The sequence below is a fragment of the Globicephala melas genome, chromosome 10 (assembly GCF_963455315.2).
Source record: "Globicephala melas chromosome 10, mGloMel1.2, whole genome shotgun sequence".
NCBI lineage: Eukaryota > Metazoa > Chordata > Mammalia > Artiodactyla > Delphinidae > Globicephala > Globicephala melas.
Genome location: NC_083323.1, coordinates 90,104,549 through 90,131,871, shown reverse-complemented (window position 1 = coordinate 90,131,871; position 27,323 = coordinate 90,104,549). Strand labels below are relative to the sequence as shown.

The 27,323-nt window shown below is 38.4% G+C and overlaps 1 protein-coding gene, 1 non-coding gene and 1 pseudogene across 3 annotated transcripts; all 3 read left to right on the top strand.

The window, feature by feature from the left end:
• The first annotated feature begins 7,936 nt into the window (after positions 1 to 7,936).
• LOC115844309 (serine-threonine kinase receptor-associated protein) lies at positions 7,937 to 27,025 on the top strand. Of its 2 annotated transcripts, none has more exons than XM_030841261.3 (9): positions 7,937 to 8,353; positions 9,071 to 9,206; positions 15,140 to 15,221; positions 16,033 to 16,105; positions 18,727 to 18,823; positions 19,496 to 19,633; positions 23,141 to 23,277; positions 24,934 to 25,083; positions 25,641 to 27,025. In XM_030841261.3, exons 1-9 carry the CDS (start codon positions 8,242 to 8,244, stop codon positions 25,763 to 25,765), a joined length of 1,050 nt encoding a protein of 349 aa, XP_030697121.1. In that variant the 5' UTR covers positions 7,937 to 8,241; the 3' UTR covers positions 25,766 to 27,025. The 2 variants fall into 2 exon arrangements, with proteins under 2 accessions (XP_030697121.1, XP_030697120.1); XM_030841260.3 differs by having other exon boundaries at positions 25,638 to 27,020.
• Positions 17,776 to 17,957, top strand: LOC115844418 (small nucleolar RNA SNORA23). The gene has a single exon (XR_004036107.2). It is a non-coding gene; the product is annotated as a small nucleolar RNA SNORA23 (small nucleolar RNA).
• On the top strand, positions 19,657 to 23,130 carry LOC132597962 (glycine cleavage system H protein, mitochondrial-like; annotated as a pseudogene).
• Positions 27,026 to 27,323: the final 298 nt, after the last annotated feature.

The window sequence follows — 27,323 nt, the reverse complement described above, 5'->3', positions numbered from 1 at the left end:
GTAATACCCTACATGCAAGCATCAGTGAGAAATGGGCAACAGTTAATGTTTTAGATTTTGCCTAATGATCTATTATCCTCTAAAATCTTGGGAATATTCACTAATACTCTTGAATACATTATTTCAGACAAGATTTAAAATCATTCTGACACAGATATGTGCCTTCAGGACATTCCCCACAGGAATATCTTTTCTCCTTCCACTCTCTGGCTTTGGGAAGTTTGGTTCAATTTGACCCAACTCTTAGGTCTCTGCCAACGCAGAAGTGCTATACGCAGAAGGCTGGTGGCGGTCTCTTAGTCTTGATAATACCAGCTAGATAAGTAATTCCTCTGGGTATCATCTGCAAGCCTAAAGGTGTAAATCAAGAAGAAAAGCAAAAGGAATTCAAGGGTGAAGGGAATTTCTGCCACCTTTTTAAGTAGTGAGATGGGGCTAATTGGAGCAGAATTGGTTGGGACAATACAAATAAATGTGAGGTGTTTATAAGGAAATTGATGTAAATTTTAGATAATTAAAAACCACAATTTTCTTAGTGTGTATTCAAATATCTTATAAATATAAACAATATATTATAATGTGTCAGTTTAAAAATAAAAATATTTATGTAAACCAGGCACAATCCCTTCAGTTTCTTCAGCATTATAAATGGGGCAATACATGGGAAGAGTGCACCATCTAGTGGATAAAGGAAAAATACATTTTTGTGTAGGAAGTGGGGGCAGGGTTAAAACCCTTTAAGCAAATGTTAGCATTCCTCATTATACTATTTTATTAACCAAACACTTCTTTCTTAATTCAGAATCAAGTAGATTCAGATATTTTGATATATACAGTGCTTTAAAACACGTAAATGATTTTGCCAATACATTCTATTACTTTTCTTCTGTTTAAAAGTGTAACACATGCCATTGTAGAAAATTTCTAAACTACAGAAAGGTACAGAGAAGAAAGTAAAATCTATAACCCTGCTGCCTAGAGACAACACAGTTAACATTTTAATGAATTTCTTTCAACTCATTTTCTATGCATTCACAAATGTTCATATAACTGACATCTCAGAAAGTAATGTTTGAAGGGTGCTTTAAAACATTAAAGTTACACTACGTGTTTTTAACCATGTGATTAAAACTTGCTATTGTTCGGGGAGGTTCCTTTCCTGGAGGGAATAAACTATGCATTGCATGGATAAGTGAGAGAATATCTTATGTTTAGGAAACTGCGAGTGGCTCAATACTGTTGGAAAGTGAAGTTAGACGTTTAAGTTCAGTGAGAAGAATGAACAGGAGTTGGAGAGGTATGTGGAAACTGGACCAAGAAGAACCATGGGTATGCCAGTTGGATATGTTGTCTGTTGATAGGGATAACTATTGAGGAATTTGGGGTAATGGACTGATGTTATTGGATATGGATAGCACACAATAATAAAAAAAGTAATTTGATACTAATATGGAGAGCAGACTGAAATAATGGTTCTCCAAAGCTTGCTGTACTTTATTTTTTTTTTAATTTATTTATTTTATTTATTTATTTTTGGCTGTGTTGGGTCTTTGTTTCTGTGCAGTGGCTTCTCATTGTGGAGCAAGGACTCTAGGCTCGCGGGCTCAGTAGTTGTGGCTCGCGGGCTCTAAAGCGCAGGCTCAGTAGCTGTGGTGCACGGGCTTCATTGTTCCGTGGCATGTGGGATCTTCCCGGACCAGGGCTCGAACCCGTGTCCCCTGCATCGGCAGGCGGATTCTTAACCACTGCGCCACCAGGGAAGCCCTGGCTGCACTTTAGAACTACCTAGGGAGCTTTAAAAATACTGATCCCTGGGGCTTCCCTGGTGGCACAGTGGTTGAGAGTCCACCTGCCGATGCAGGGGACACGGGTTCGTGCCCCGGCCCGGGAGGATCCCACATGCCATGGAGCGGCTGGGCCCGTGAGCCATGGCCGCTGGGCCTGCGCCTCCGGAGCCTGTGCTCCGCGACGGGAGAGGCCGCGGCGGTGAGAGGCCCGCGTACCGCAAAAAAAAAAAAAAAAAAAAAAATACTGATCCCCAACTCCAGTCCAAACCAATTAAATCAAGATCCTTGGGAATGAGATCTTTTAAATAGTTTCCCAGATGGTATTATTATACAGCTTGGGGTGAGAATCACTAGACTAAAGAGAGATGAAACCAGAGACAGAAAATACCACTAAGAAGGGAGTTGCATTAATTAGGTCATGTGAAAAATTATGTGTGCCTAAACTAGGTTAGTGACAGTAGAGGTGTGGAGAAGTTGCGTAAGCGGTAGAATTGACGCGAGTTGATAATTAATTGAACACAAAGTATGAAAAACAAAAGAATTAAAGATTATTCTCTAACGGTATCTTGGCAGATGGTGTCAGCAGGAAATACAGCTGATTGGGCATGTGTGGGGGAATCAGAAAGTGTTTTAAGAAGCAGCTACAGGGACTTCCCTGGTGGCGCAGTGGTTGAGAATCCGCCTGCCAATGCAGGGGACACGGGTTCGAGCCCTGGTCCAGGAAGATCCCACATGCCGCGGAGCAACTAAGCCCTTGCACTACAACTACTGAGCCTGCTCTCTAGAGCCCGTGAGCCACAACTACTGAGCCCATATGCTGCAACTACTGAAGCCCACGTGCCTAAAGCCTGTGTTCTGCAACAAGAGAAGCCACCCCAATAAGAAGCCTGCATAACTCAACAAAGAGTAGCCTCAGTTCGCCGCAGCTAGAGAAAGTCCATGAGCAGCAATGAAGACCCAACACAGCCAAAAATAAATAAATAAAATTAATAAATTTATTTAAAAAAATAAAAGCAGCAGCTACAATTTCCCTTTCGATTCATCACCAATGACACAAACACACTTAGATATATTTTGTTTGCCTGTTGGGCCAGATAATGTCTCTCAGCTCCACCCCACCCTTTAATTCTCTCCTTTGGTGACCTTGGGACCCAGACTACAAATCACATCTTTCCTCCACTAGGTTCTTCCAGCAGGGGCATGAGAGGAAAACTGCAACACTGGGAAAGAAGAGGGATTTGCTCTTGCCGGTTTGCCTTTTTGGTGGCCCCCTGTCTGACAGGGGTTCTACTGAAAATCGCTTAGGCCACACATTTTTCACCCCTGTAGACATCATGCCTTATCTGTAGCCACCACTGACTCCAATTTGCAATTTTTTCAGCACTTGTAGAACCAGCCTCATCCCTACCCCACCCCCGCACAGACACCAGCGGCCAACAATCCGGTGTCTCCTCCTCAGAGGTCTGGGTTTCAGCACCCCAGGGACCCCTCCCTAAATTTCTAAGTTTTTCTCTTTGTTCCCTTTGCTCCTTCAGGCCTAGGGATGGTACATGCTTCCAGAAGTTGCTATTTCCACGACTCCTTAGAGTTCTCTTTTTACTCATTTAGTTGTTATCACCTTTATATCTATATGACTATTCCTTATATTAAGCTCTTTCTACTCAAATAACTTGTGTAGTATCTATCTCCTGACTTGACCCTAGAGGGCCACGTTGGGTAAAAAAGTGCACCCTCAGCCCTAATTTGGCCTGACCCTCATTCTAAGGGCCACCACTCTATATTCTAGACTAAATAAACACTGAGCTACAATGGCCGTTTCAGCAGCTCTTTTTATAGAAGAGTTAAATAAGCATTTCCAATCACTACAAAGTATAAAAACCTAGAAGTTGTGGCTTTACCTAATTCTTTCTCTTGTACCACACAAGGGAGAGAGGAAGAGGGAAAGCCTCAGGGCTTCAGATTGTTGTCCTTTGTTTCTGAACTCTATCTCCCCAAACTCTAACCCTCTTCCTGCAGACATTGCTCAAGCCTCCACCACCAAGGGTCTCCACCCATTTTCTCAGGGAAATTCAACTTCTCGCCACTTGAGAAAGGAGCCACGTTCTTGTGTGCGGTTAAACACACAGGCTTTGTTCACAAGGTGATGGGGTTTTCCTGGGCCTGAGGTTTCCCAGAGGGACAGAGGAGTTTGCCAGTGGCCCTGAGGTTTTGTGGGGCAAAGATGGTGAGTGCTCTGATTCCAGATTGGTCTCTTCATCAGTGGGGCACTCCTACCATTTTCCACTTGATTTATAAAAGAACAAAGGGGACTTCCCTGGTGGTCCAGTGGTTAAGACTCCAGGCTTCCACTGCAGGGGGCACGGGTTCGATCCCTGGTCAGGGAAATTCCACATGCCGCATGGTGTGGCAAAAAAAAAAAAAAAAAAAGAACAAAAGCAACTCACTTCCATGAGTTTTCTTCCCAAGACAACACAATCTAGCATTATATGAGGAAGGTATAATCTTCATATTGATGTGACTTTGACTCTACTTTTTTGGGAAAAAATAACCTTTGAATTCCTAGATATGGACCTTCTGGCTTTTTCCTGAGCATGTCCATGTTACTAGAACCATCGCTTTAGTTAGGAATTGCTCTGTATGAATCACTTAGGGAAAATGCCAGCCTCAAATGGATTCTTTCTGACAATGTAATATTTCCTCTCAGAAAAGTGTAAGTGATGGTGGAGGAAGGGGATCTTTTTTATCCCATCAAACTGTCTCTATCTCTATCTCCATCACTTTCTATCTCTGTCTCCATCCACAAAACCACCACAGGGGGTGAGATAGGGAGGGTGGGAGGAAGACGCGAGAGGGAGGGGGTATGGGGATATATGTATACATACAGCTGATTCACTTTATTGTACAACAGAAACACAACATTGTAAAGCAATTATACTCCAATAAAGATGTTATTAAAAAAAAAAACCCACCACAGCTGATCTTTCGTCCAAAACACTAAGGTAGGAGCAATATCAAAATTATCCATATTAACTGTCTCCCTTCTCTTCACTTGGAATATAATTTGAGATTTCATACCCTACAAGCAGTGGATTTCATTCTAAAATCATAAACTAAAAAGCTTCTGCACAGTAAAAGAAATAACAAAATGAATGGGAGAAAATATTTGCAAACCATGTATCTGATAAGGAGTTAAAAACAAAATATATGAAGAACCCATAAACCTCAATAGCAAAAACTCAATCTAATTTTAAAATGTGCAGAGGAACCGAATAGACATTTTTCCAACAAAGACATACAATGCCCCACAGGTACATGAAAAGGTATTCAACATCACGAATCATCAAGGAAATGCAAATCAAAACCACAAGGAGATATCACTTTATACCTGTTAGAATGGCTACTATCAAAAAGAAGAGATAACAAGTGTTGGTGTAGGTGTGGAGAAAGGGGAACCCACATGCACTGTTGTCGGAAATGTAAATTGGTGCAGTTACTATGGAAAACAATACGGAGGTTCCTCAAAAAATTAAAAACAGAACTACCATATCATCCAGCAGTCCCACTTCTGAGTATATATCCAAAGGAAATAAAATCAGTATTTCAAAGAGATATCTGTCCTCCCATGTTTATTTTAGCATTATTTACAAGCAGCCAACATATGGAAACAACCTAAGTGTCCATTGATGGATGCATGGATAAAGAAAATGTGCCAAATTTATATATATATATATATATATATATAATGGAAAATTGTTCAGCCATAAAAAAGAATGAAATCCTGCCATTTGTGACAACGTAAGTGGACCTTGAGGGTATTACGCTAAATGAAATAAGTCAGATGGAGAAAGACACTGTATGATTTCTCTTAAATGTGGAATATAAATTTAAAAAAAAAAGCTCATAGCAACAAACATAAAATGTAATTTAAAAATATGCCATGTAGGGCTTCCCTGGTGGCGCAGTGGTTCAGAGTCCACCTGCCGATGCAAGGGACATGGGTTCGTGCCCCGGTCCGGGAGGATCCCACATGCCGCGGCTGGGCCCGTGAGCCATGGCCGCTGAGCCTGTGCGTCCGGAGCCTGTGCTCCGCAGCGGGAGAGGCCACAACAGTGAGAGGCCCGTGTACAGCAAAAAAAAAATATATATATATATTTTTTTTTTCTTTATATGTAATCTCCATAAATAATCTTTAAATAATCACAGATTTGTAATTTTCTTTGCAACGTTTATGCCTTACTGGGTTACCTAAGCATCTAGTTCAATGCTGTATTGGAGTGATAGTGGTAATCATTCTTATTTTGTATCTGACCTAATAGAGGGTGATTAAGTGTTTCATCATTATGTGTGCTGCTTCTTTAAATATTCTATCAAGTTAAGGAGGGCCCTTCTAGTTCTGGTATCTAAGTTTTTATCATGAATGAATGCATATTAAATTCTGTCTACAATTTTTTATACGATACAATGAAATACATATTGATATCATTTTGCTTTTTTAGTCTTTTAATGTGGATAATCGTATTAATTGAAGTAATCTGTCTTTTAATGTTAAACTGACTTTGAACCCCACACGATTGATCATGATAATAATACTCTTAGAACTCAGAATCCAAATGAGTAGGAACTATACATTCTTTAGAGACAAAGAAGTTTTCAGTTGTAAAACTTACCTACACACAACAAGCAACAAATGGACATATATTAATATTTTACTGACTAGCTCTAACTTGTGTCTTTATTTACCTCCATCAGTAATGCATCTATTTATTTAATAATCATTTGTTGAGCATTCACTAAATGTCATTCACTCTTCTGGTAATAAGAGTACAAAGATGACAAAAACATAACCTTTCCCATTAAGGAGCTCATAATTTAAATGTGAATGGAGGTGTGTGTGCGGGCTGGACCACAGGGTGAGGTTGGCACAGAGAGAACAAAAGATAATGGAAAACATATACAGTAAGTGCTCTACTATAGATGAATGAACAAAATGCTATGGAAATAAAATGGGGAAGTAGTTCAAGTGTTCCTTCAAGTAATTAGACTTGAATCTTCAATGAAGATACATGTTTATCACCAAAAGATGATGCAGAAGGAAACACTGAGAGACTTTTGTGCGGATTAAATATGTGTTATATGCCAAGACATTATGGCCTGGGGGATAAAGCAGTGAATAGGCCACAAAAATCTCTGATGTTTTCGATTGACTTTCTAACCAACATCAAAGGAAAGAAACAACTTGCCCAGAGAAAAGACCTTTCCTGCTCAGTACAGCTTTTGTATGAGCACTCCATCAACTGTTCTGGATGCCACACAACGCAGCGATATCCAAAGTGGGCAGCCTGCAGGAAGATAATACCAGCGTTTCTATTTATATTTAGTTTTTAGATTCTTCTAGTATTTCTATTTTTGTCTATGCACTAACATGAACGTAATTTACAAATTATTATCCATAGACTTGGAGTGCGGACTCAAGTTTTATTGATGTGGGTATTTCATCCAAAAATTTGAGGACCACTGCTCTAGAGTCCTCCGAAGTCCTCAAAACAAAAAGTAATTTGAATTTAACTGTCTTGAAAGTTACTTAACACTTCTAAAACACTAGCAATGGAGGAATGTTACACAGCATTAGGGGTGGCTGGGGAAAGTACTTTTCTTAAAGGCCTTGTAGACAATCCCGGAGGAGGTGCCTATATAATTGTTAATAAAGATTGAAAAAAAAGTTCTTAGTGTTTGCAGGTTTGGGGCGCCGCTGGGAACAACTCTGGTTGTTCAGCTTAAATGTTCTGATACTAAGCAGAGTCCAACTGGTTGGACTGCTCGGTGCGTAATCCACATGGGCCGCCAGCTTCAGGGTCTGAGCGGAGAAGGACCCGCTTTCGCCCCCCCCCCGCCCCGAACTGCGCCCGAGAACAGCAAGGCCGCGACCGACCGCTCAAAGTTGCTCACCGGGACTTTTATCCAGAGCCTAGAGCGCTGCCAGACGCCGTGCGTAGCGGGCGCAGGTCCAGCGTCACGTGTTCAAAAAACGCTGATCTCGCGCCTGCGCGCTGCCGTCCTTCTGGCTCCACTAAGCCTCTTCTACCTGGCGAACCCGCCTTCCCGCCGGATCGTCACTTCCGGCGTACGCTCTGCGTGGTTGGTGTCGTCACTTCCTGCCTGTACCGGTGTAGACGGTGTGGGTCGTGGCCGCGGATTCTGCGGTTCTCCCCTCCCCTACTCTCCTCCCTCCCTCCCTTTCCCTCCCTCGACGGCGGTCGGTCGTCCGTCGCAGACTCCCTGACCCGTCCCTAACCCCTTTCTGACCTCGGGGCCACCGGATTGGCCTTTTCCCGTTTCCCGGCCCAACCCCAGAGTCAGGGCGGGGGCCTTGAGGAGGCGGAGGCGGTGCCACGGAGGAGAGAAAAGACCAGACGACCCTCGGCTCCCCCGCCGGATCGCACGGCTCGCAGCCGCCATGGCGATGAGGCAGACGCCACTCACCTGCTCGGGCCACACGCGGCCCGTGGTGGATCTGGCCTTCAGTGGCATCACGCCTTACGGCTATTTCCTGATAAGCGCTTGCAAAGGTGAGCAGGGCCGCTGATCGGGCCCCTGACGGCTGGGACTGGGCGGAAGGGGAGTGGGGGCCAGCACTCCCCTTTGCCGAGCGGACTGCGGCTCTCGCAGCCTTTGAGGTTAGGGTCCACGGTGGGCTGATGGGGAGAGGAGTAGTGTTAGGGTTTCCTCAGCTGACGCCGAGGGGCTTTACTAAGTAATGCCCCTAACCAAGGTCTCTCATTTTAGCTTTATTGCTATTTCTGGAGAAGCTGAACTGTGCACTTGCTTAGACGCCCCGGCCAGCAGACACCGTAAATCTTTCAAGGATTCGGGGAATGCAGAAACTAGGCCAGGCCTTGTTTTACACCTTAGTTTACAAAGACTTACTACTCCTGTTATCTCATAGGATACTGTTCGTTGTATGGAATTTTTCATTTCCATTTTTCAAATGGAAGCTGAGACTTACTGTTAAGAAGTTTGTCCAAAATAAGACGCAAATCTAGATTGTTTTGATGCAGATCAGTAGTCTTCTCACCGAATTACAAATGCTTCCCAAAGAGAGTGTCCAGCTCGGTTCTTCAGTTAATTTATTTCTGGACGTTCCTTAGTGATCCCTGTGAGTGAGAATAGTTAGACAACAAAAGCAGTTTTCCACTTTGTTTTTCAATATGATCATTTTATGTTTGAATCTTAAATTTTAAGTAATCTAAACTTGTAAATCACATGTCTTCTTAAATATCTTTTAGATGGTAAACCTATGCTACGCCAGGGAGATACAGGAGACTGGATTGGAACATTTTTGGGTCATAAGGGTGCTGTTTGGGGTGCAACACTAAATAAGGACGCCACCAAAGCAGCTACAGCAGCTGCAGATTTCACAGCGTAAGTGCCGCCAAAAATGGCCACCTTTGGAGTTGTCTGTGGATTGTGTTCTGAAATGATCAAAACTTCAATCAAAGTATTCATAGAATTCTCACTGCCTGCCATATAGAACACATAGTGTTTGATCTCACCAAAATTCTACCCTGATCCTGCTTGCTTCTTTCTCTTAAATAGTTCTCACAATGTTCAGAGACTTAAATGACTAAATTCTTCATGTCTGGATTGGGACCCAGGAATCTGCATTATTAACAGACACTTCAGATAATGAATGTTGATGGTCATGCTTCCAAATACTGCCCCACATGTGCTGGCTGAGTGGTATCATTAACTCCTATGACTTCCTAGTGCTTAATGACCCCACATTTTTAGCCCAATTTCACTCTGATTTTTGTTAGACATATTTAAAACTCCCCAACTCAATTATTCTTCATATTTTAAGTTTTTTAAGGCTGAAATCTAAATCATTCTTGATTTTTCCCTTCCATCTAGATTATCATCTTCTTTGTTGATTCTACCAGCAGAATGTTTCCTGACCACATTGTTTGTTATGCCTCGGCCACTGCCATATTAGTTTAGGTCCCTAATACTTGTCCTTTCCCATCTGTTCATCCTCTCTGGTGCTGCCAGTTGTATTCGTGAACACAGATACAAATATCGTCATGTCAGTTCTCCATCTCATGATCTCTTGTCTTCCCTGTGCTTTGTCAGTGGTCCATGATGTTGGGTGTACATTAGAAGCTTTTAAAATACTCAGATGCATGTATCTAGAAATTCTGATTTAGTTGGTCTGGGGGTGCTGTCCCGAACATCAGTTCTTTTCCTTGAAGGTCTAGGTGATTCTGATGTGCAGCCTTTAACCACTGACCTAAAGGTTAAATTTCACTTGTTGGCTCTTGAAAATCTGGTCTCATCCTAGTTCATCATTATCATCATCTGGCACTGCACACCGTATGCCCCACAGTCTAGTTATACTAATATTGTTGCCAGAATACACCTTACCTATTCTGATTTTTGGCGTTTGCGTATGTTATTAAAGTGATTTGCGGTGACCCACTTTCCCCATCTGAACATGTGTCATATATAACTTTGGTACCTCTAGTTCCTAATTGTGTTTGTGATTTAGCAGGCACTTAAATGCTTAAACTAAGGAAGGCAATGTCAAGGGCTGTTGCACATGTAATACTCTATTAAAGATTTGAGGCTGTGGAGAGTCAAAGTGGTCTTGTTGATTTTTTTTTTTTTTAACAGAATTTCACACTAGGGAGCAATTGTAAATGTGTTTGTTGCTCCTTTGCATTAAGCAAATTAAACATACTAAGTTTATTATGAAAAATGAAGGCAGATTGATTGAGTGGTGGATACATGACTATATATTTGATGAAACTCGTAGACCTCTATATCTTGGAGTTAGTTTTACTATATGTAAGTTTTTAAAAATAAAATTTTTAAAATAAGGAGAGGGAGATATAATCCCATGCTTATGTGGGATTAAATTTGAGACGATGAGAGCAGTAAGAAAAGTTGTAAATGTCAGTATGAACTTTTTTTCTGTGCCTTCAATGAATAGATGTTATTATGTTCATGAATAACCATTGTAAGGCTTTGCACGCTGCCCTACTGTGATTGTATGAAGTTCTGGTAAAATAAGGAACTACTTGGTTTTATGTCAGTCCTGTAATGTCAACAGCTTCAGGTCAAATGTTGCTGTAGATGTCAGCATGTATGCTTATAATGTGACAGAGACTCCTTTGATTGTTAATTATGGGAGGTGAAAAATAGGAAGTAAAAGTGATTCTCAGAGGAGGAAGACTTGAGGAGTGTTAGAAGGTGAAGGTGCCCATTCCTTCTTTTTGCTCACTCTGTTCCCTGTGTTAAACTTCTGGCTCTTACAGTACTTATTGACTTCAGTGTCATTGCTTTTTGAGGCCAGGGGCCATGTTTTATATTTTTTTGTATCCCTGGTTTGTTCAGTACTTTATGTTTGTCAAATAAATAACTTAAGGAATTTTTCTAAAGTAGAAGGATAAAGAATGGACAAATTATAGATCTTGGTTTTGCTTCTAAGACATTTGTGTCTGCCATGAGTTCAGCTTTTTTTTTTTTTTTTCCCTTTAACTCCTCCAAAGTTTGTTTTTTGCTCAGTCCAGTAGGAGCATTGTCATTGGGAATGAATGTCATTGATTTTATAACAGAGATGGAAAATTGGAATTAAAAGCTCTAGATTACAGATATTTGGTAAGTGGATTTTACAAATGTCATTATTGAAACTAGGTCCCAGTTTGGTGGTAAGTTAATAGTTAATAAAGTGGTATTTTAAGTTAAATATAATTAGGTAATAAATGTAACAAGATCTTAGACACTATAGACATTAGCATTAAGAGACAAGCTTTTGTTTTTTGTTTTTTGTTTTGCGGTACGCGGGCCTCTCACTGTTGTGGCCTCTCCCATTGCGGAGCACAGGCTCCGGACGCGCAGGCTCAGCGGCCATGGCTCATGGGCCCAGCCGCTCCGCGGCATGTGGGATGTTCCCGGACTGGGTACGAACCCGTGTCCCCTGCATCGGCAGGCGGCCTCTCAACCACTGCGCCACCAGGGAAGCCCAAAAGCATTAATTTTAATGGGGCCATATTGTCTGTGTTTGAACCCAGGCTCCATCCTTTAATAGCTCTGTGACCTTGTGAACTTTATTTAATCTCTTTTTTTTTAGTTTCATCATCTATAAAAATGAGAATAGTAATAGTGCCTACCTCTGGTTGTGAATATTAAATAAGTTGATATGTTTCTAATATTTAGAATATTGCCTAAAATCTAATAACTATGTAAGTGTTACATGTGTAGGGTAACACTGGTAGCTACCACCCCTACTAGACCAAAATCATGTGTTATTTTGGAACTTCTGTGCTAAAGCCATGAAACCTTTCGGTTTCATGCAAGGAAGTTTGAGTAGATTTAAATAACAAGAGGGAATAGTTTTGGGTTCTTCCCCCCTCAGTTAAGGCTCTCAGGTGCCATCATACAGTGAGAAAGATGTTAAGTGTTTACATTAGCCAGGCCTGAGTTTATGCACTAGCCATGCTGTGTATTTTCAGTTTGATCATGGGATGCTTCTTAAACTTCGGTTTTCACATCTGTGAAATGAGTGTAAGTCTGATTTTTGTGCAAATCAGAGAGATCTTTCTCCACTTACATGCCTGGAGTCTAGCATAGTGTCTGTTACATAGTAGGTACTCGGTTAATGGACGCTGAGTCTTACCCTTCAATTGCTCTGTGTCTGTCTGTGAGGTGTGGGAGTACGTGCATTCTTTGTTTATTATATTCTTCTCTTTTAATGACTTGTATGGGGTCTGCTGTTATGGAACTTGACCCAACTAAAGAGCTCCCCAGCTTACCTGATTAATCGTAGTTGGTATAAATTATTTTTGGGTGATTGTTTTTGTTCCCTCATTCTTAGGTTTCTCAGAAAATTCATTAATTTCATGTTTATCTAAAGGATAATTTTGTTCCTATTTCTTGTGGAGAAAATATATTCAGCAGAGCCGGTCCGTGGGTCAGTTTAGAATGTTAACTTGAGGTAATTCGGGCAGTCAAGTCAGCTGATGTGTACACTGTCCCTGAAACACCATCCTCTTTATGTCTTTTAATTCATAGAGCTAATGTTAGCACTACATCTCCTGATCCTCTTCTCAGTCCCTCTACTGTCTTCATCTGGAGAGTGCCAAAAGTAAGGAAGATGCCTGTGCTCTGTCCAGACGGTGCTTAAGTAGATCTAGTACAAGTGACTAGAACATGCTCTGTCGAGAGTGCCGAACTCAATTTTACTAGTGTTTCTAAATAGGAGGAAAACAACTAGATGCGTGGGGCTTCTGGATGATACTCCTCCAGTCACTCCAGTGCCTTCCTCCTCACCAGTGAATGGACATGGTCTAAGCAGCATATTAAGATTTTAAGGAGTTTGGGGAAGATGATTGAATATACTTGAAATTAGTATTTCTAAAGACATTGCCCAGAGTTCCTTTGAGGCATGGCATCATATGAACAGGATAGAGGTTTCAGGTACATTTGATGTTTTCTTCACTTTTGACACCTTCTGTTATTGCAGCAGTCTAATCTTTGTAAACTCTTATCACTGATTTCCCTGTGATTAAGAGTAAGCATATGTAAACAAAAGTTAAAGCAAAGCAAAGTTAAACACAGTAATCAGTATAAGCTGAGCTTTGTGGAAAAAACAGAAAGGAATGGTTAATGGAGGCGAGATAAATAGAAGGTTTAGTGAAAAGATACCATTTGTGATCAACCAAGGGTGAGTAGAACTGTGATAGCTGAGAATGTAAAATACATGCTTAATAGAACAATATGAGCAGAGACAGAGGAGCCTGGAAGAAAATACATGGCTTGTTTGAGGAGTGGTCTATAATCTGGTGTGACTAGATTAGGAGAAATAATACAGAATGAGGTGGGGGAAGTAGGGTTGGACCAAGAGAGTTGAATTGGAAACGGGGGAGATTAGAACAGGTTTCCTGTGCAAAGAGAAATTAATATTTGAGAGTTTAGTAGCAGTACCACTCATAGTTGACATTGTTTCTCTCAGAACATATTTACTCAGCTACTCATGACTCAAGTATATAATTTGCAAGGTTTCTATTGTATCATCAGCATTTATTCCTGTTAGATGGTTCATGTTTCTTTACCGTTGCACATGCTATTAATGCTTATCTACAATGGCCTTTCCCTTTTTTTCCCCTGACGTATTTCTACGTGCTCTTTAAGGCTACAGGTTTTGATGCTTAGAGTTTCTGGACTTTCTGGCGTAATTAGTGGTGTGTTTTTTGTGTTTCTATAGACATGTGTGTTTGTCATTTAATTATATTTCTTAAATGTATTATTTAATGGATTTTTTTTTTCATCTCAGCTAAAGCTAATGCTCTACTAAGGCAGGAACTTTCTTTGGGATCATTTTTTTTCTCCCTTTTGTGCCCTAGTACTGAGTCTAGAGTGACATACTTGATATATTTATTGTGTGTTTAATGAATAAATGAAGAAAAGATACTCCTTGCTTTTCTCTGTTTTTCTTTCTCCACTATTTCATTGTTCACTTTTTTCCTAAAAATAACTGTCAATTACATTAAAATGGAAATCTTTAGGGAGCGTAGCTTGTTCCTCATAACAGTTTCTTTTCCTGCGTGGAAAGTTTTCTTGTTTATTTTTCAATGACCTCTTCTGACCTAAAATGAATTGGTTTTTTTTTCTCCTTCTTTACTGTTTAAGCTTTTTTATTTGGGGAACCCCTTACAGTATTTTTATGAACTATTATTTCATCATTATCCTCCAACGTATACACACACATACGTATGTGTGTGTAATCACATACATATTTTGGGTTGGGTTAGGGAAAATAACAGTTGAGAGATTTAAAATCTTCTCAACATTAGTATTATATAATCAAAGGCTGTTACTTTGTGTGGAAGTTAATTGGACTAGGATTTGAGAATTTAAGAGTCAACTTTGAGGAAGAGATGGGGAGAGTATTTTCTTCTCTACTGTCTTGTTTTAAAATTTCATGTAACTTCTGTCAAGGCTTTTCATTCTCCTGTAAAATTCTTTTAGAGGACTTCTTGTTTTTCATTTCTTGTTTCTCATGTACACGAGAGTAAAGAATAGAGAAAAAATATTGGAAAGGTGAAACTGAACTGGTTAAAATGTTTACAGTCTTGCTAAAAGGATATTATGGCTACAGGCTAAAATGAAAGTAAGAATGGATTGCTTCATGAAACTTGTTTACTTAAAATTTGATATTTTCCATTGTCAAAATTAGATTGTTATATTGTTTTTACCTTATCATGTAGTTATATAACATTTCAAATATCTAACTTATTTGGTAATTAATTGTCAAAATTACCACATGTTTATCTTTTAATTTTACTTTTTATTTTTAGCAAAGTGTGGGATGCTGTCTCAGGAGATGAATTGATGACCCTGGCTCATAAACACATTGTCAAGACTGTGGATTTTACGCAGGTATCAGAAAATGTAATTTGTTTTAGGAATTTAAATTGCTGTTATTATAGGATATGACAATGGTTTTATATTTGATTGGTTTGTATATTTGGTTTTCTGGGGGAATATTTGGTGTATATTGGCTCATATTTGATTTGACTGTAGATTAAACTGTACACCTTTACAGTTGACTCTTGAATAACACAGGTTTAAACTGTCTAGGTCCACTTAACATGGATTTTTTCACTGATAAATACTGCATACTGCAGTATCCCATGGTCCACAGTTGTGGAATCTGCACATGTGGAGGAACTGCATGTGGGAGGAACCACATGTATAGAGGGCTGACTATAACTTATATGTGGATTTCGACTGTGTGGAGGGTGGGTCCCCTGATCCCTTTGTTGTTCAACTCAATGAGTATTTCTTCTTAGTTGATCCTATGAGGCTTTTAAGAACCCTGGAACTCTTGTATCAATACTTCAGCAATAGCAACAAACATCTGAAAAGCCCAAATAATGTTTCCCAGCCACTTTCAAAAAGGGAGAGGATAAATTTGAGATCATCACAGATGTACTCCTCAGTAGGCAGCCGGATCAGGGCTGCTAAGAGAAGCCATGTGGAGGTGGTATGACATTTGAACTGGGAAGCTTACAGGGCTTGAGAAAGATAAATGCTCTGCAGTATTTTCTCAGGAGTAATTGGTCTGTATGCATCTCCTTGTGACATCTGTGAGCCTTATTTGGATTCTGTTTGGTGTTGAAGAAGTTTCAAAGAGATGTAGCTTTTAAAATGGTTAATCTAGTAAGATCTTACTTATGTGTGTTTTCAGGATAGTAATTACTTGTTAACCGGGGGACAGGATAAACTGTTACGCATATATGACTTGAACAAACCTGAAGCAGGTAAGTGTAATTTATACGTATTTGTGGTTTTGTTTTCTTTTAATTTAAGTAACTTTTCCTGATTAAAGGAATTCATATTTAGTACTCAAATTAGGAAAATAAAGATAATCACAAAGAAAAAAATTAAAATATAGTCCATCATCCAGTATTATTAATTGCTGATAACATCTTTAGCTTTTGGTTCATGTTTTTCCAGTTCTTTTTTTAATGCAGGTATCTTTTGAAATATTAATTTATTTACTACATTGTGCTTGTATAGCCTTCCTACAATTTAAAAAATTATCATGGTAAATTTTTGTTATGATACTGAGTCTAAAAAGGTGTGTAACAGTGTTAACTACCTTTTGGTTAGAAGGAGTGATTATTATCTGTAGAAGGTGAGAAGGGTAAGAATTCTCAGTGTGTATACATACTTAGACTTTTGAACCACACAGGTATATTAGCTATTCAGAAGAATTTTAAAAATCTGTAATAATAGTTTTTTCATGTCTTTAAATATTCTATTCATTCTTTCTAATGACTGTGTGGCTCTCTATTCTGTGGGTAAGTGAACTAGCCAATCTCCTATTATGGCTTATTTGGTTATTTACAAATTTTCAAGATTATAAGCAGTGTTGTGCTTAACATCCTTATAGTTGCATATACTTCCACAATTGTTTCTGTAGGATACCTACATAGAAATAGAATTGTTGGGACAAAAAGGAGGTATGCTTGGAAGCCATTGATAGATACTACCAAAGGGCCCTCCAGTGAAGTATAAAAATGTATCTATAACTAACCTGTTCTAGCAAACACTGATAACTAGCTTTATCTTTGCCAATTTAATAGAAGAGAAATGATTGTCTTATTAATGTGCACTTGAAAAATTATTCATGAGATTAAAATACTGTTGAATACCATTTTAATGTACTTCTTCTGTGAACCAAGCACCTGTACATCTTTTTATTACTCGTTTTAAAGTTTCTTTATTGTATTCTCAGTAGTCATTTGCTTTTAAATTTTGTCAGTAAGGTTTATGGTATGCACATTTTTAAAAATTGGGTGGTAAAACCTATCATTTCCTTTATGAATTCTCTCATTGCACAGAAGTTGTAAGATATACCTTTTCTTCCCTAGTCAGATATTCACCTCTATTTTGTAGTATTTCAGTGCTTTTCTAGTCACATACTATGTATTTTAAAAGTTACCAAAATATGACAAAAGAATTTTGTTTTATTTATTATATATTAGTTAGGGTCTTAAATTTTGTATCTTGGGTACTACTGTTTATTCATAAGTCAATAAATTTTTGAAGTTTGTAAGAAAGTCAAAGCTACATTGGAAATTAAACAGTTGTTCTTGAAATATTTTTTCTAAAAGTACTTCTAAGGTGAGGAAACAAACTACCTTTGTGGATTATTGTCCTTTGGCACCTGGTAATTTTTCTCTTCATTCTGTCTAATAACTTTATGCCAAAACATAGCAAACTACTCTGACCTCACTGAATCAGTGTATCTGTCTGACTCAGCAAGATAGTTCAGGGCTCAGGTAGACAACTTCCGTCGTCTTTTACCTGTCTCAAAGCTGCCTTTTGAAAGTGGCTCTTCCACTGTCTTGCATTGGAAAGAAGAGCAATTAACTGAGCTTTTACTGTCTGTCAGAAACCCGATTAGAAACTTTAGATGATGGCTGCTGTAACGTGTGCATGGTTTTCATCTGTGTCTTGGTAGCAGTGTCTGTCTGTGTTTTGCATTCAGCTCTTGCTATCCACTCAAACATCATGCAGCCAGAGTAAGTTGGGATCATAGTACTGTGTAGTGTTGTCTCTTTGGACATATCCACCACTGGCCAGCCTCCAAATTCCCACACACAGAACTTTGGGAATAGAGATATTGTCGCTTGGAGGAATTTAATGTGAAATACCTCTAGTAACTCTGTATTTTTTTTAAAAGGAAAAAAAAGGCAAAAAACGAAACTTTGAATGTATATTCTCATTTGATTCTTATACTCAAATCCAGGGTATAGTAACTATTGTTAATCCAGTTTCCAAGTGAAGAAATGTAGTCTTCAAAAGGTTGTGACTTGCCCAAAGTCAAAATTGTGTTGAATGTTATTGCCTCAAACTTCTCCTTTTGCCCAGAGATAACAAGTGGTTTTGTTTTTGTTTTTTAAGTCTTTGGAAAGTCTCGAACAGAGACCGGTTCCCACCTTTTTGATGCTTTTCTCTGCCAACAGTGGCTTGGAAGAGGGTCCTAGCATTAGTGTTAGCACTAGAATTAGCTCAGGCTGTCTTGTTCCTGGGTCCATATTCTTATTAAATTATGCCACCTTAGTTATTCTTTTATTTCACTGAAGTACGACAGTGCTTTCAAAAGCAGAAAAGTAAGCTGGAGGGAGTGGTGTATTCAGTCCCATCTACATGTATAGTTCTTGGGTTCCTTATCACGCAGATAAATTTTTGTTTCAGTATGGAAAAACTAAATGTATCCTAGGTAAACATCAAGTTTAAATTGTGGTGCTTTGAAAAGTTGCAGTCTAATTTAAAACATAGTATTTCTTTTCTTTTTACATAGTTGTTCAAATATTGCTTAGTTTTAAAAATCAAATATTAACAAATGTATTTTAAATTGTTTTATCTTAAGACCCTAAGGAAATCAGTGGTCATACCTCTGGTATTAAAAAGGCTCTGTGGTGCAGTGAGGATAAACAGATCCTTTCAGCTGATGATAAAACTGTTCGGTAAGTAATTTTTCTTTAATAATTTAAAGTTTGAAAAATATTTGACCTTAGAGCTTATATTTGACAGTTTTTTATAACTACTATGTAAGAATAATTGTGTCTGAACATTACAACTTTGGCTGCGCAGGGGTCACATTTTTCCGAAGCTATCCATTTACTGTTATAAACATAGAGCAGAATTCACAAGACAATTAAGACTACTGACACCTTTATACGCAGATGCTCTTAACCTGGGTCAGTGGGCAGACTGGCCACAGGGTGTCAGTAAACCCCTGAAATTCTGTACACAGTTTTGTGAGCTGACACCTAATGTATTTTTCTGTGGAAAGATAACTATCAGACTCACAAAAATCAAGTGTAAGAACCATTATTTAGAGCAACGCTGAAATTGATTAGATTAGGAGTGTCTTAATAGCACAGTTTTGCTGAATCATTTGGGAAGTATATTTAAAGTATTAGTTTTGATTTCATCGACAAGCTACCAAATAATTTGATGTTTTATAGGATCCCAAAATTTCTCAGTATCATCTGTAATTTATGAGTTGGAGTAGAGGTTGTTTTACAATTGTGGTTATTTCATTGGTTAACCTGCAGATGTAATTTAAGCTGTAAGCGTTTTTCTTAAATGAGTAAATACCTCCTTACTGTCCTCTTTTTCTTTTTTTTCTTCAGCCTTTGGGATCATGCTACTATGACAGAAGTGAAATCTCTAAATTTTAATATGTCTGTTAGCAGTATGGAATATATTCCTGAGGGAGAGATATTGGTAATAACTTATGGACGATCTATTGCTTTTCATAGTGCAGTAAGGTATGTCTAAGAAATACCTTCTTTTTCTTTTCTGGTAATACAGGGGCAGTTTAAGGTACTTAAAAATTGGAAGGCATATGCTAAGGTATTTAACTCTTTTAAAGGCAAATTTTGGCCTATATTATGTAATATGGAGGGAAGTGTTTCCATACCCAATAATAATGAGTTTTTTAAGAATTTGGTATACTTTAATCAGAGGAATTAATCAAATTAATTTCCAGATATTTAGGACATTTAATGGTAAAATTCACCAATTTTTAATCAGTATTTTTCTTAAAAGGATCACTAGACTGGTGCTGTAGTTTATATTGTTCATTACTCTATAAAACCTCTGTGATCTTGATTCTGCTATTTATTTCACTTTAAAATTTCAGAGAAATTAGTGATTTTTTTTTTCTGCTTCCAAGTATGGTATAGACCTAATGATTTTTTAAAAAACAGACTTAATTTTTGTGACTGTAAATGTATTAAATGCTGACGTTGAAAACTTAGAAAATATAATTTTTAAAAACCTACAGTCCTACAGCGAGAAGGTTCGTGATAGCTATATTTTTTGCTAGTCTTTTTTCTTCGTGTGTGTGTATTACTGTGGGTTTTTTTCTTTAGTTACTAGTACCCTAATGAATATAACTTTTATTTTTTATATTTTTTGCTGTACGCGGGCCTCTCACTGTTGTGGCCTCTCCCGTTGCGGAGCACAGGCTCCAGACGCGCAGGCTCAGCGGCCATGGCTCATGGGCCCAGCCGCTCCGTGGCATGTGGGATCTTCCTGGACCAGGGCACGAACCCGTGTCCCCTGCATCGGCAGGTGGACTCTTTTAACCACTGCGCCACCAGGGAAGCCCTATTTTTTTTATTCTAAAATACTCTTAGCCATTAAAATTCTTTGCAAACAGTTTTACTAGGTGTTTTGCATCATAGGTTATACTAAATCATGTATCAGTTCCCCTGTTTTAACACTGCAGTGAGATTTGTGGTACATCTCTTAAATGTTTCTTTACAAGAGAATCCTGTAAGTAGAATCATCAATTCAAAGGTTAGGAATGTCATGGCTGGAGCAGTCTGCAGCCTGCGTGCTGCTTTGTCACCTGACCCACCCTGCCTGCCACGGCCCTGGGTGGGTGCCTTCCACACGCTGTGCAATCTGCTCTCCAGTGGGTAGATTCACAGAGAAACATGACAGCAGAACATGGTGTTGGAACAGTGGGGATCAGCAGTTTTTCACAGGAAGCTTTGGGAGATGTTGTTTAGTGTAGTCTGCCTGAAGTTGGAACAAAGTTGAACAAACAAGATGAGTTTGGTGCTTTGGAAAGTGTGAAAACTGCTAGTGAACTCTGTTCTTCTCTATCAGGAGAAGTAAGTGAAATTAATGAAGCCCTTGCAGAAAAGCCAGGACTTGTCAATAAATCTTGTTGTGAAGATCAAGACGACACTGAGTAAACCCTTCAGAATTAGATGAACTAACGGGTGAAGAAGCATGTGAGAAATACATAAAATCTATTGAGGAGTGAAAATGGAACCCCTAAATAAACTAGTTTGAAACAAACAAAACAAAGGGTGGCAATGTGTTTAAAGTTCTTAGTAAACATGCCACTTACTTGATTTCCATAAGGAATATACCACATTATACTCTGACCAGCAGTCCTAACCTTTCCTCTAAAGGGCCATCTGCAGAGCTAAGCTTCACTGAATGGCAGAAGGAAAGAGAAGGCAGTTATAATGGACATGAGCAATTAAGAATGTAAAAGAGTTCATACACACTCAGTGAATTGATAATAATAGTAATGTTATTGATAATAATAATGTTATTGCTCAGAACCATTAAATGATACAACTACGTTCATTGTTTCTGGATTTGGGCAGCGTGCAGCCCTGCTGTAGAACGTTGCCTGAAATGTTGGTGGTGGAGGTTTGCTGGCCTGTTAATATATTCTAACATTTAAGTCAGAAAGTTGCTATTCAGTGATCCTGCGTAAGTCAGCCTTAATTTTCATGCTTTGTAGTGTGTGATGTGGGAATAGGATGGCAACATTTCGGAGCTGAAGTACTCTAACGTTGTGTGTTGGAAACCTTTCAGGATTTTTAGGGTTAGACTGGAAAAGAGCCGATGTCCAAACTCATTGATATTCAGGTGATGCTACTGTTATGCATTGATTTTTGTTATGTAGCTGTAGTCTCGGATTTAGTTATTGTTTTATAGCCTGATAGTTAAAAACTGATCCATTTTTAGCAGTTCTGTATTTCACAGTATTAAAGGTTTTTCCTGTTGCAGAAACTTATAAATTCTCAGCAGTTGAAAATAATATACAAATAATCCTTTATATTAATTACTTACTGTAAAAACTTTTCTATTTACAAATATAATGTATGCTTGTCCTAGAAAAATCAGACAATGCAGAATTAAATTTTTTTCAAAGCAAAAGTCCCAGTATATTAGCCATACTGTTTTAATTAGCCAGCCCAGTCATTTTCAGGAAGGCATTCACTGCACAAAGTGTGGATATCCCTCTGTGGAAGTATCTTTGTATTTTGCAGATGAACTTCACTTGGGCATAGTATCCTTCTGAATTTTTTATTTTTTTGCTAATATTATTTAGAGGGGTTTTTAAAGGTGTTTTTACTCTTTTTTTTTAAATTGAAGTGTAGTTGATTTACAAGGTTGCGTTAATTTCTGCTGTATAGCAAAGTGATTCAGTTATACATATACATACATTCTTTGTTTATAGTCTTTTCTATGATGGTTTATCACAGAATATTGAATATAGTCCCCTGTGCTCTACAGTAGGACCTTGTTGCTATCCATTCTCTATATAATAATTTGCATCTGCTAATCCCAGACTCCCACTCCATCCCTTCCTCCCCGCCCCACAGCCACCAGTCTGTGTTGTGTCTGTGAGTCTGTTTCTGTTTCGTAATTTCATTTGTGTCATATTGTAGATTCCATATGTAAGCGATATCATGTGGTATTTGTCTTTCTCTTTCTGACTTACTTAGTATGATAATCTGTAGGTCCATCCATGTAGCTGCAAATAGCATCATTTCATTCTTTTGTATGGCTGAGTAGTATTGCACTGTATATATGTACCACATCTTCTTTATCCATTCATCTGTCGATGGGCATTTAGGTTGTTTCCATGTCTTGGCTATTGTGACTAGTGCTGCTATGAACATAGGGGTGCATGTAGCTTTCTGAATTATAGTTTTGTCTGGACATATGCCCAGGAGTGAGGTTGCTGGATCATATGGCAACTGTATGTTTAGTTTTTTAAGGAATCTCCACACTGTTTTCCATAGTGACTGCACCAAGTTACATTCCCACCAACAGTGTAGGAGAGTTCCCTTTTTTGCACACCTAGAGGGTTTTTTTTTTAACATCACTGTGTTTGACTAAATGAATATTGGATTATTCCTTGAGTTTCAGAGTTTAGGAACAGTTTAAATGTATAATTGTTTCCTTATTTATTAACTAATAAAAATTTATAAATATTATCTAAATTTTTTTTCTAGTTTGGACCCAATTAAGTCTTTTGAAGCTCCTGCAACCATCAATTCTGCATCTCTTCATCCTGAGAAAGAATTTCTTGTTGCAGGGGGTGAAGATTTTAAACTTTATAAATATGATTATAATAGTGGAGAAGAATTAGGTGAGTTGTCCTCTTTTTCTTAAAATGTAGGTACCTTGATGAAATGTTAGGTTTCAGTGATTAACACCTCAGCCAATTTTTTAGCTGCTACTTTGCTTTTAGCTGTCTTGCTTTACCGTCCAATGAACTTAAACTTGTTAGAATTATACACAAAGAATAAAAGACAATTTTATGTTTTGTTTCTTTGGGAAAACTGATGGATTTGGGTTGGGTAAATCAAACCTTGGTGAATAGACTAAATAGAATCTATTTTAATTGTTTATGGTTCATCCTTTATTGCTTGAATGTAAGTGACTTTTAAAATTTTATTTATTTTTGGCTGCATTGGGTCTTCGTTGCTGTGTATGGGCTTTCTCTAGTTGCGGTGAGCAGGGGCTACTCTTCGTTGTGGTGTGCGGCCTTCTCATTGCAGTGGCTTTTCTTGTTGCGGAGCACGGGCTCAGTAGTTGCAGCGTGTGGGCTCTAGGGCACGCAGGCTTCAGTAGTTGTGGCACTTGAGCTCAGTAGTTGTGGCTTATGGCTCTAGAGTGCAGGCTCAGTAGTTGTGGTACACAGGCTTAGTTGCTCCACAGCCTGTGTGATCTCCCGGCCCAGGGATTGAACCCCTGTCCCCTGCATTGCTAGGCGGATTCTTAACCACTGCGCCACCAGGGAAGTCCCTATAAGTGATGTTGAAATAAGAGATTCTTTTCCATTGTTTTTATTTAATGTCACTTTTCAAAGTTTTAGAATGTTTTGGCCACATGTTTTATGCTCTGAAAAAGAGAAGTAAGTTATTTGCCTGGTATCTGAGGTCACAGTTAGTGAATACTGAACCTTGGACCCAGACATTCTTATTCCAAAATCTCATATTCTTTCTATTCTCATGATAATTTTTTACACTCATGGTAACACGATCATGATATTCTCTGGGGGAAGCTAGTGTGTGAGTGTCCTTGAGTTGAATAGACATGGAGACAGAACAGGATCACTTGTCTAGTAAACAGCTTTGAAAACTGATAAGGTGATAAGGCATTAGAAAGTAAATGAGAAAAGTTCATAACTAAGGATGTGCCTTAAACAGAACAACACCACTACTAATCTGTACATTTTCTCTTTAAACTCCATATAGGATCAGCATTGATCCTGTATCTTCATGTTCTTTGTGACAGAACGACTAGTGCACTCTAAGTAGATGGCTGGGAAATGAAGAGGCAGAGTGTGTAAAAGAGCTCCATCTGGTGGCTCTCTATAGTCATAGTAAGAATTGGTTCCCTAGTAAACAGACAGTGAGTTTGGGATTTGGAAATGGGGATTGAATTCACAGACTTTAGATCTGCTTTCTGTAGATTTTAGAGGGATTTTCATTTACTCCCTTTCTTTATTTTTATTGGGACATGACGCCTCAGTTTTTTGCATTTTCTTTTTTTAGAGACAGTCTGAAACCATAGTATGTGCTAGGATTGCAAAGGAGTAATCTTACAGAGATATGGTAGACATGATGAACCAGTGTGTGATGAGAATCACTTTATTTTTAATTAGGTATAGTTCTTTGACTTTGCCCTCATGAATTTCACATCTTCCCAATAATGTAGACAATATTTTCTCTAGTGTATCAATACTTAAATGTCATGTTTAAGAATTAAATTATCTAAAAGCCCTTCTCTTCTTTTTCAGAATCCTACAAAGGACACTTTGGTCCCATTCACTGTGTGAGGTTTAGTCCTGATGGAGAACTCTATGCTAGTGGTTCTGAAGATGGAACATTGCGACTATGGCAGACTGTGGTAGGAAAAACATACGGCCTTTGGAAATGTGTGCTTCCTGGTAAGAATTTTTATTCATGATTTTGTATCATTTTGCACTGTTAATTTTTTCAGTATTTCTGTCTTTATAGATTTTAAAGTATATAATATGGTTACAGCAAGGAGAAGCCCGTGACTAATAAATCATCCACTGTGTTCTTTGGTTTAAATTTTTTTGTTGTACGATATATTCTGTTCCTAAATTTTTACCCTAGATCATTTGGTGAATGGAATACTCCTAATTCAAAATTTGCTAGAGGACAGTATAAAGAACTTATAAGTAAATATATTTAATCTCTGAATAATACTACTTAGTGATTCTTACTAGTAAAGTAGACATGTTTTTTTAATAAAAATACTTAGTTAATGATCCCAGAGTAGTTGTAATATGGATTTAAAAGTAGGAATCTAAAAGACATACTTTTTTAGAACAACAATTATTAAGAAAGCTGTTCCTCTTACGTTTTGTAGCTCATCGCTTGGCATAGTCTCGGCGTCCTCTTCTTGCTTGTTAAATGCTAGAAATTGCTAGTGATATTATAATTCACATAATCATCATTGCTTTTATTTTCATAGAAGAAGATAGTGGTGAGCTGGCAAAGCCGAAGATCAGTTTTCCAGAGACAGCGGAAGAGGAACTAGAAGAAATTGCTTCAGAGAATTCAGATTCCATCTATAGTTCAACTCCTGAGGTTAAGGCCTGAGCATCAGGCAGATGTACACAACTTATGGACTAAAACAAACAGAGAAAAGCATCAGCCTCCAGAGTTACTCTCTGCTTAAGGCAAACATGAGCAGTAAATAATGAGGAATATGAATTAGCTCCAGTGCTGGAACTAACCAACTTGGTGATACCTGTAAGTGAAAACACAAGAGTATCAGCTGAAGGCGGATGAAGTGATACTCTTGTAGTACGATAGTCTGTTGTCTTTTTCATGAATATGTGCAAACCAACATCCAACTTCTCTTATTACAGGTAGATTTCTTGTAGCTGTTTATGTTATTATGAAGAGGGAAAATATATTGGCCTATTTTTCTGACTTTTCCCTTAAAGCAGAAAGCCATTTTTTTTGCTTTAGTTATAAAGAAGAGGGGGAATACATGATAAAGTAACTGGTTTGATTTCTCTTTCATTGTACACTGCTTCTGAACATCTAATTGTTTTTAGTTGTCTAAATAAAATGCCTCTAAAACAAAACTGTGTTTGTTTCTTAGGAAGCATTGATAGGTTTGAGTTTTATAAATGGAAATTGCCAGAAAGTTTTTCTACATCATAACTATATTGAAAGACAGCCCGGTTAAAGATTCTGTAGTGAACATAAATTGTTTCCTGATTTTGAAATTCAGTTACTTGTACTGGATTTTTGAAATTTTTATGTGCTTTGGTAGGGTTGTATATACCTTTCTTCCTCCTAGACTGGAAAGGGGTACTTGACCTGCCTTTTAAAAAAAACTTTCAGAATAATGACTTATTTAAATGATACTTGCTGGTTAAAAGAGAAAAAAAAAAAGCAATTCAGAAATAGCAGAGGGTTTCCCTGGTGGCGCAGTGGTTGAGAGGCCGCCTGCCGATGCAGGGGACGCGGGTTCGTGCCCCGGTCCGGGAAGATCCCACATGCTGCGGAGCAGCTGGGCCCGTGAGCCATGGCCGCTGGGCCTGCGCGTCGAGCCTGTGCTCCACAACGGGAGAGGCTGCAGCGGTGAGAGGCCCGTGTAACGCAAAAAAAAAAAAAAGAAATAGCAGAAAGATACCAGAAAAATCACTCAAAATCCCACTACCCCCCAAAAAATTGTTAAGATTGAGTGAACATTAACACACATGAGTGTACCTCTGAATGTGTATATGCAGATAGATAGGAAAGATTTTATAAAAATGGGGTAATTGTAGACCTGCAATGTTTGTTTTACTTTATCCTTTTAAGTTCAGGTGGTATTCAGAAAGCCTTTTTTTTTTTTTTTAACCAACCTTTTAATAAAATGAATCAACTGAGTTTAGATTTGTGATACATTTATTTTTTAATATGGAAGGAATATTGAACTAGTAGTTTGTAAATACTTTAGAGAAATAAATAACATCTCTGCCAAATTGCTTTTTCTCTATCTTGTGAATGACCCTTGATAACTTTCCTTAAAAGGAATAACCAACCAAAAAATAAGTTTTTGAGGATTTCTGGTAAACTGGCGGAAAGCACAGTAGGCTGTGACTGCCTTAGAGGGCCAAGAGAGGTGTGTCATGGGGAGAGCCGGCTGGTAATTCACACG

Excerpts from the sequence above, each read along its gene's own strand:
- LOC115844309 (XM_030841260.3), top strand. The coding sequence starts at position 8,242 with ATGGCGATGAGGCAGACGCCACTCACCTGCTCGGGCCACACGCGGCCC. Across the intron at positions 8,354-9,070 it reads CCTGATAAGCGCTTGCAAAG|ATGGTAAACCTATGCTACGC; the intron begins GTGAGCAGGGCC and ends AATATCTTTTAG. Across the intron at positions 15,222-16,032 it reads AGACTGTGGATTTTACGCAG|GATAGTAATTACTTGTTAAC; the intron begins GTATCAGAAAAT and ends GTGTGTTTTCAG.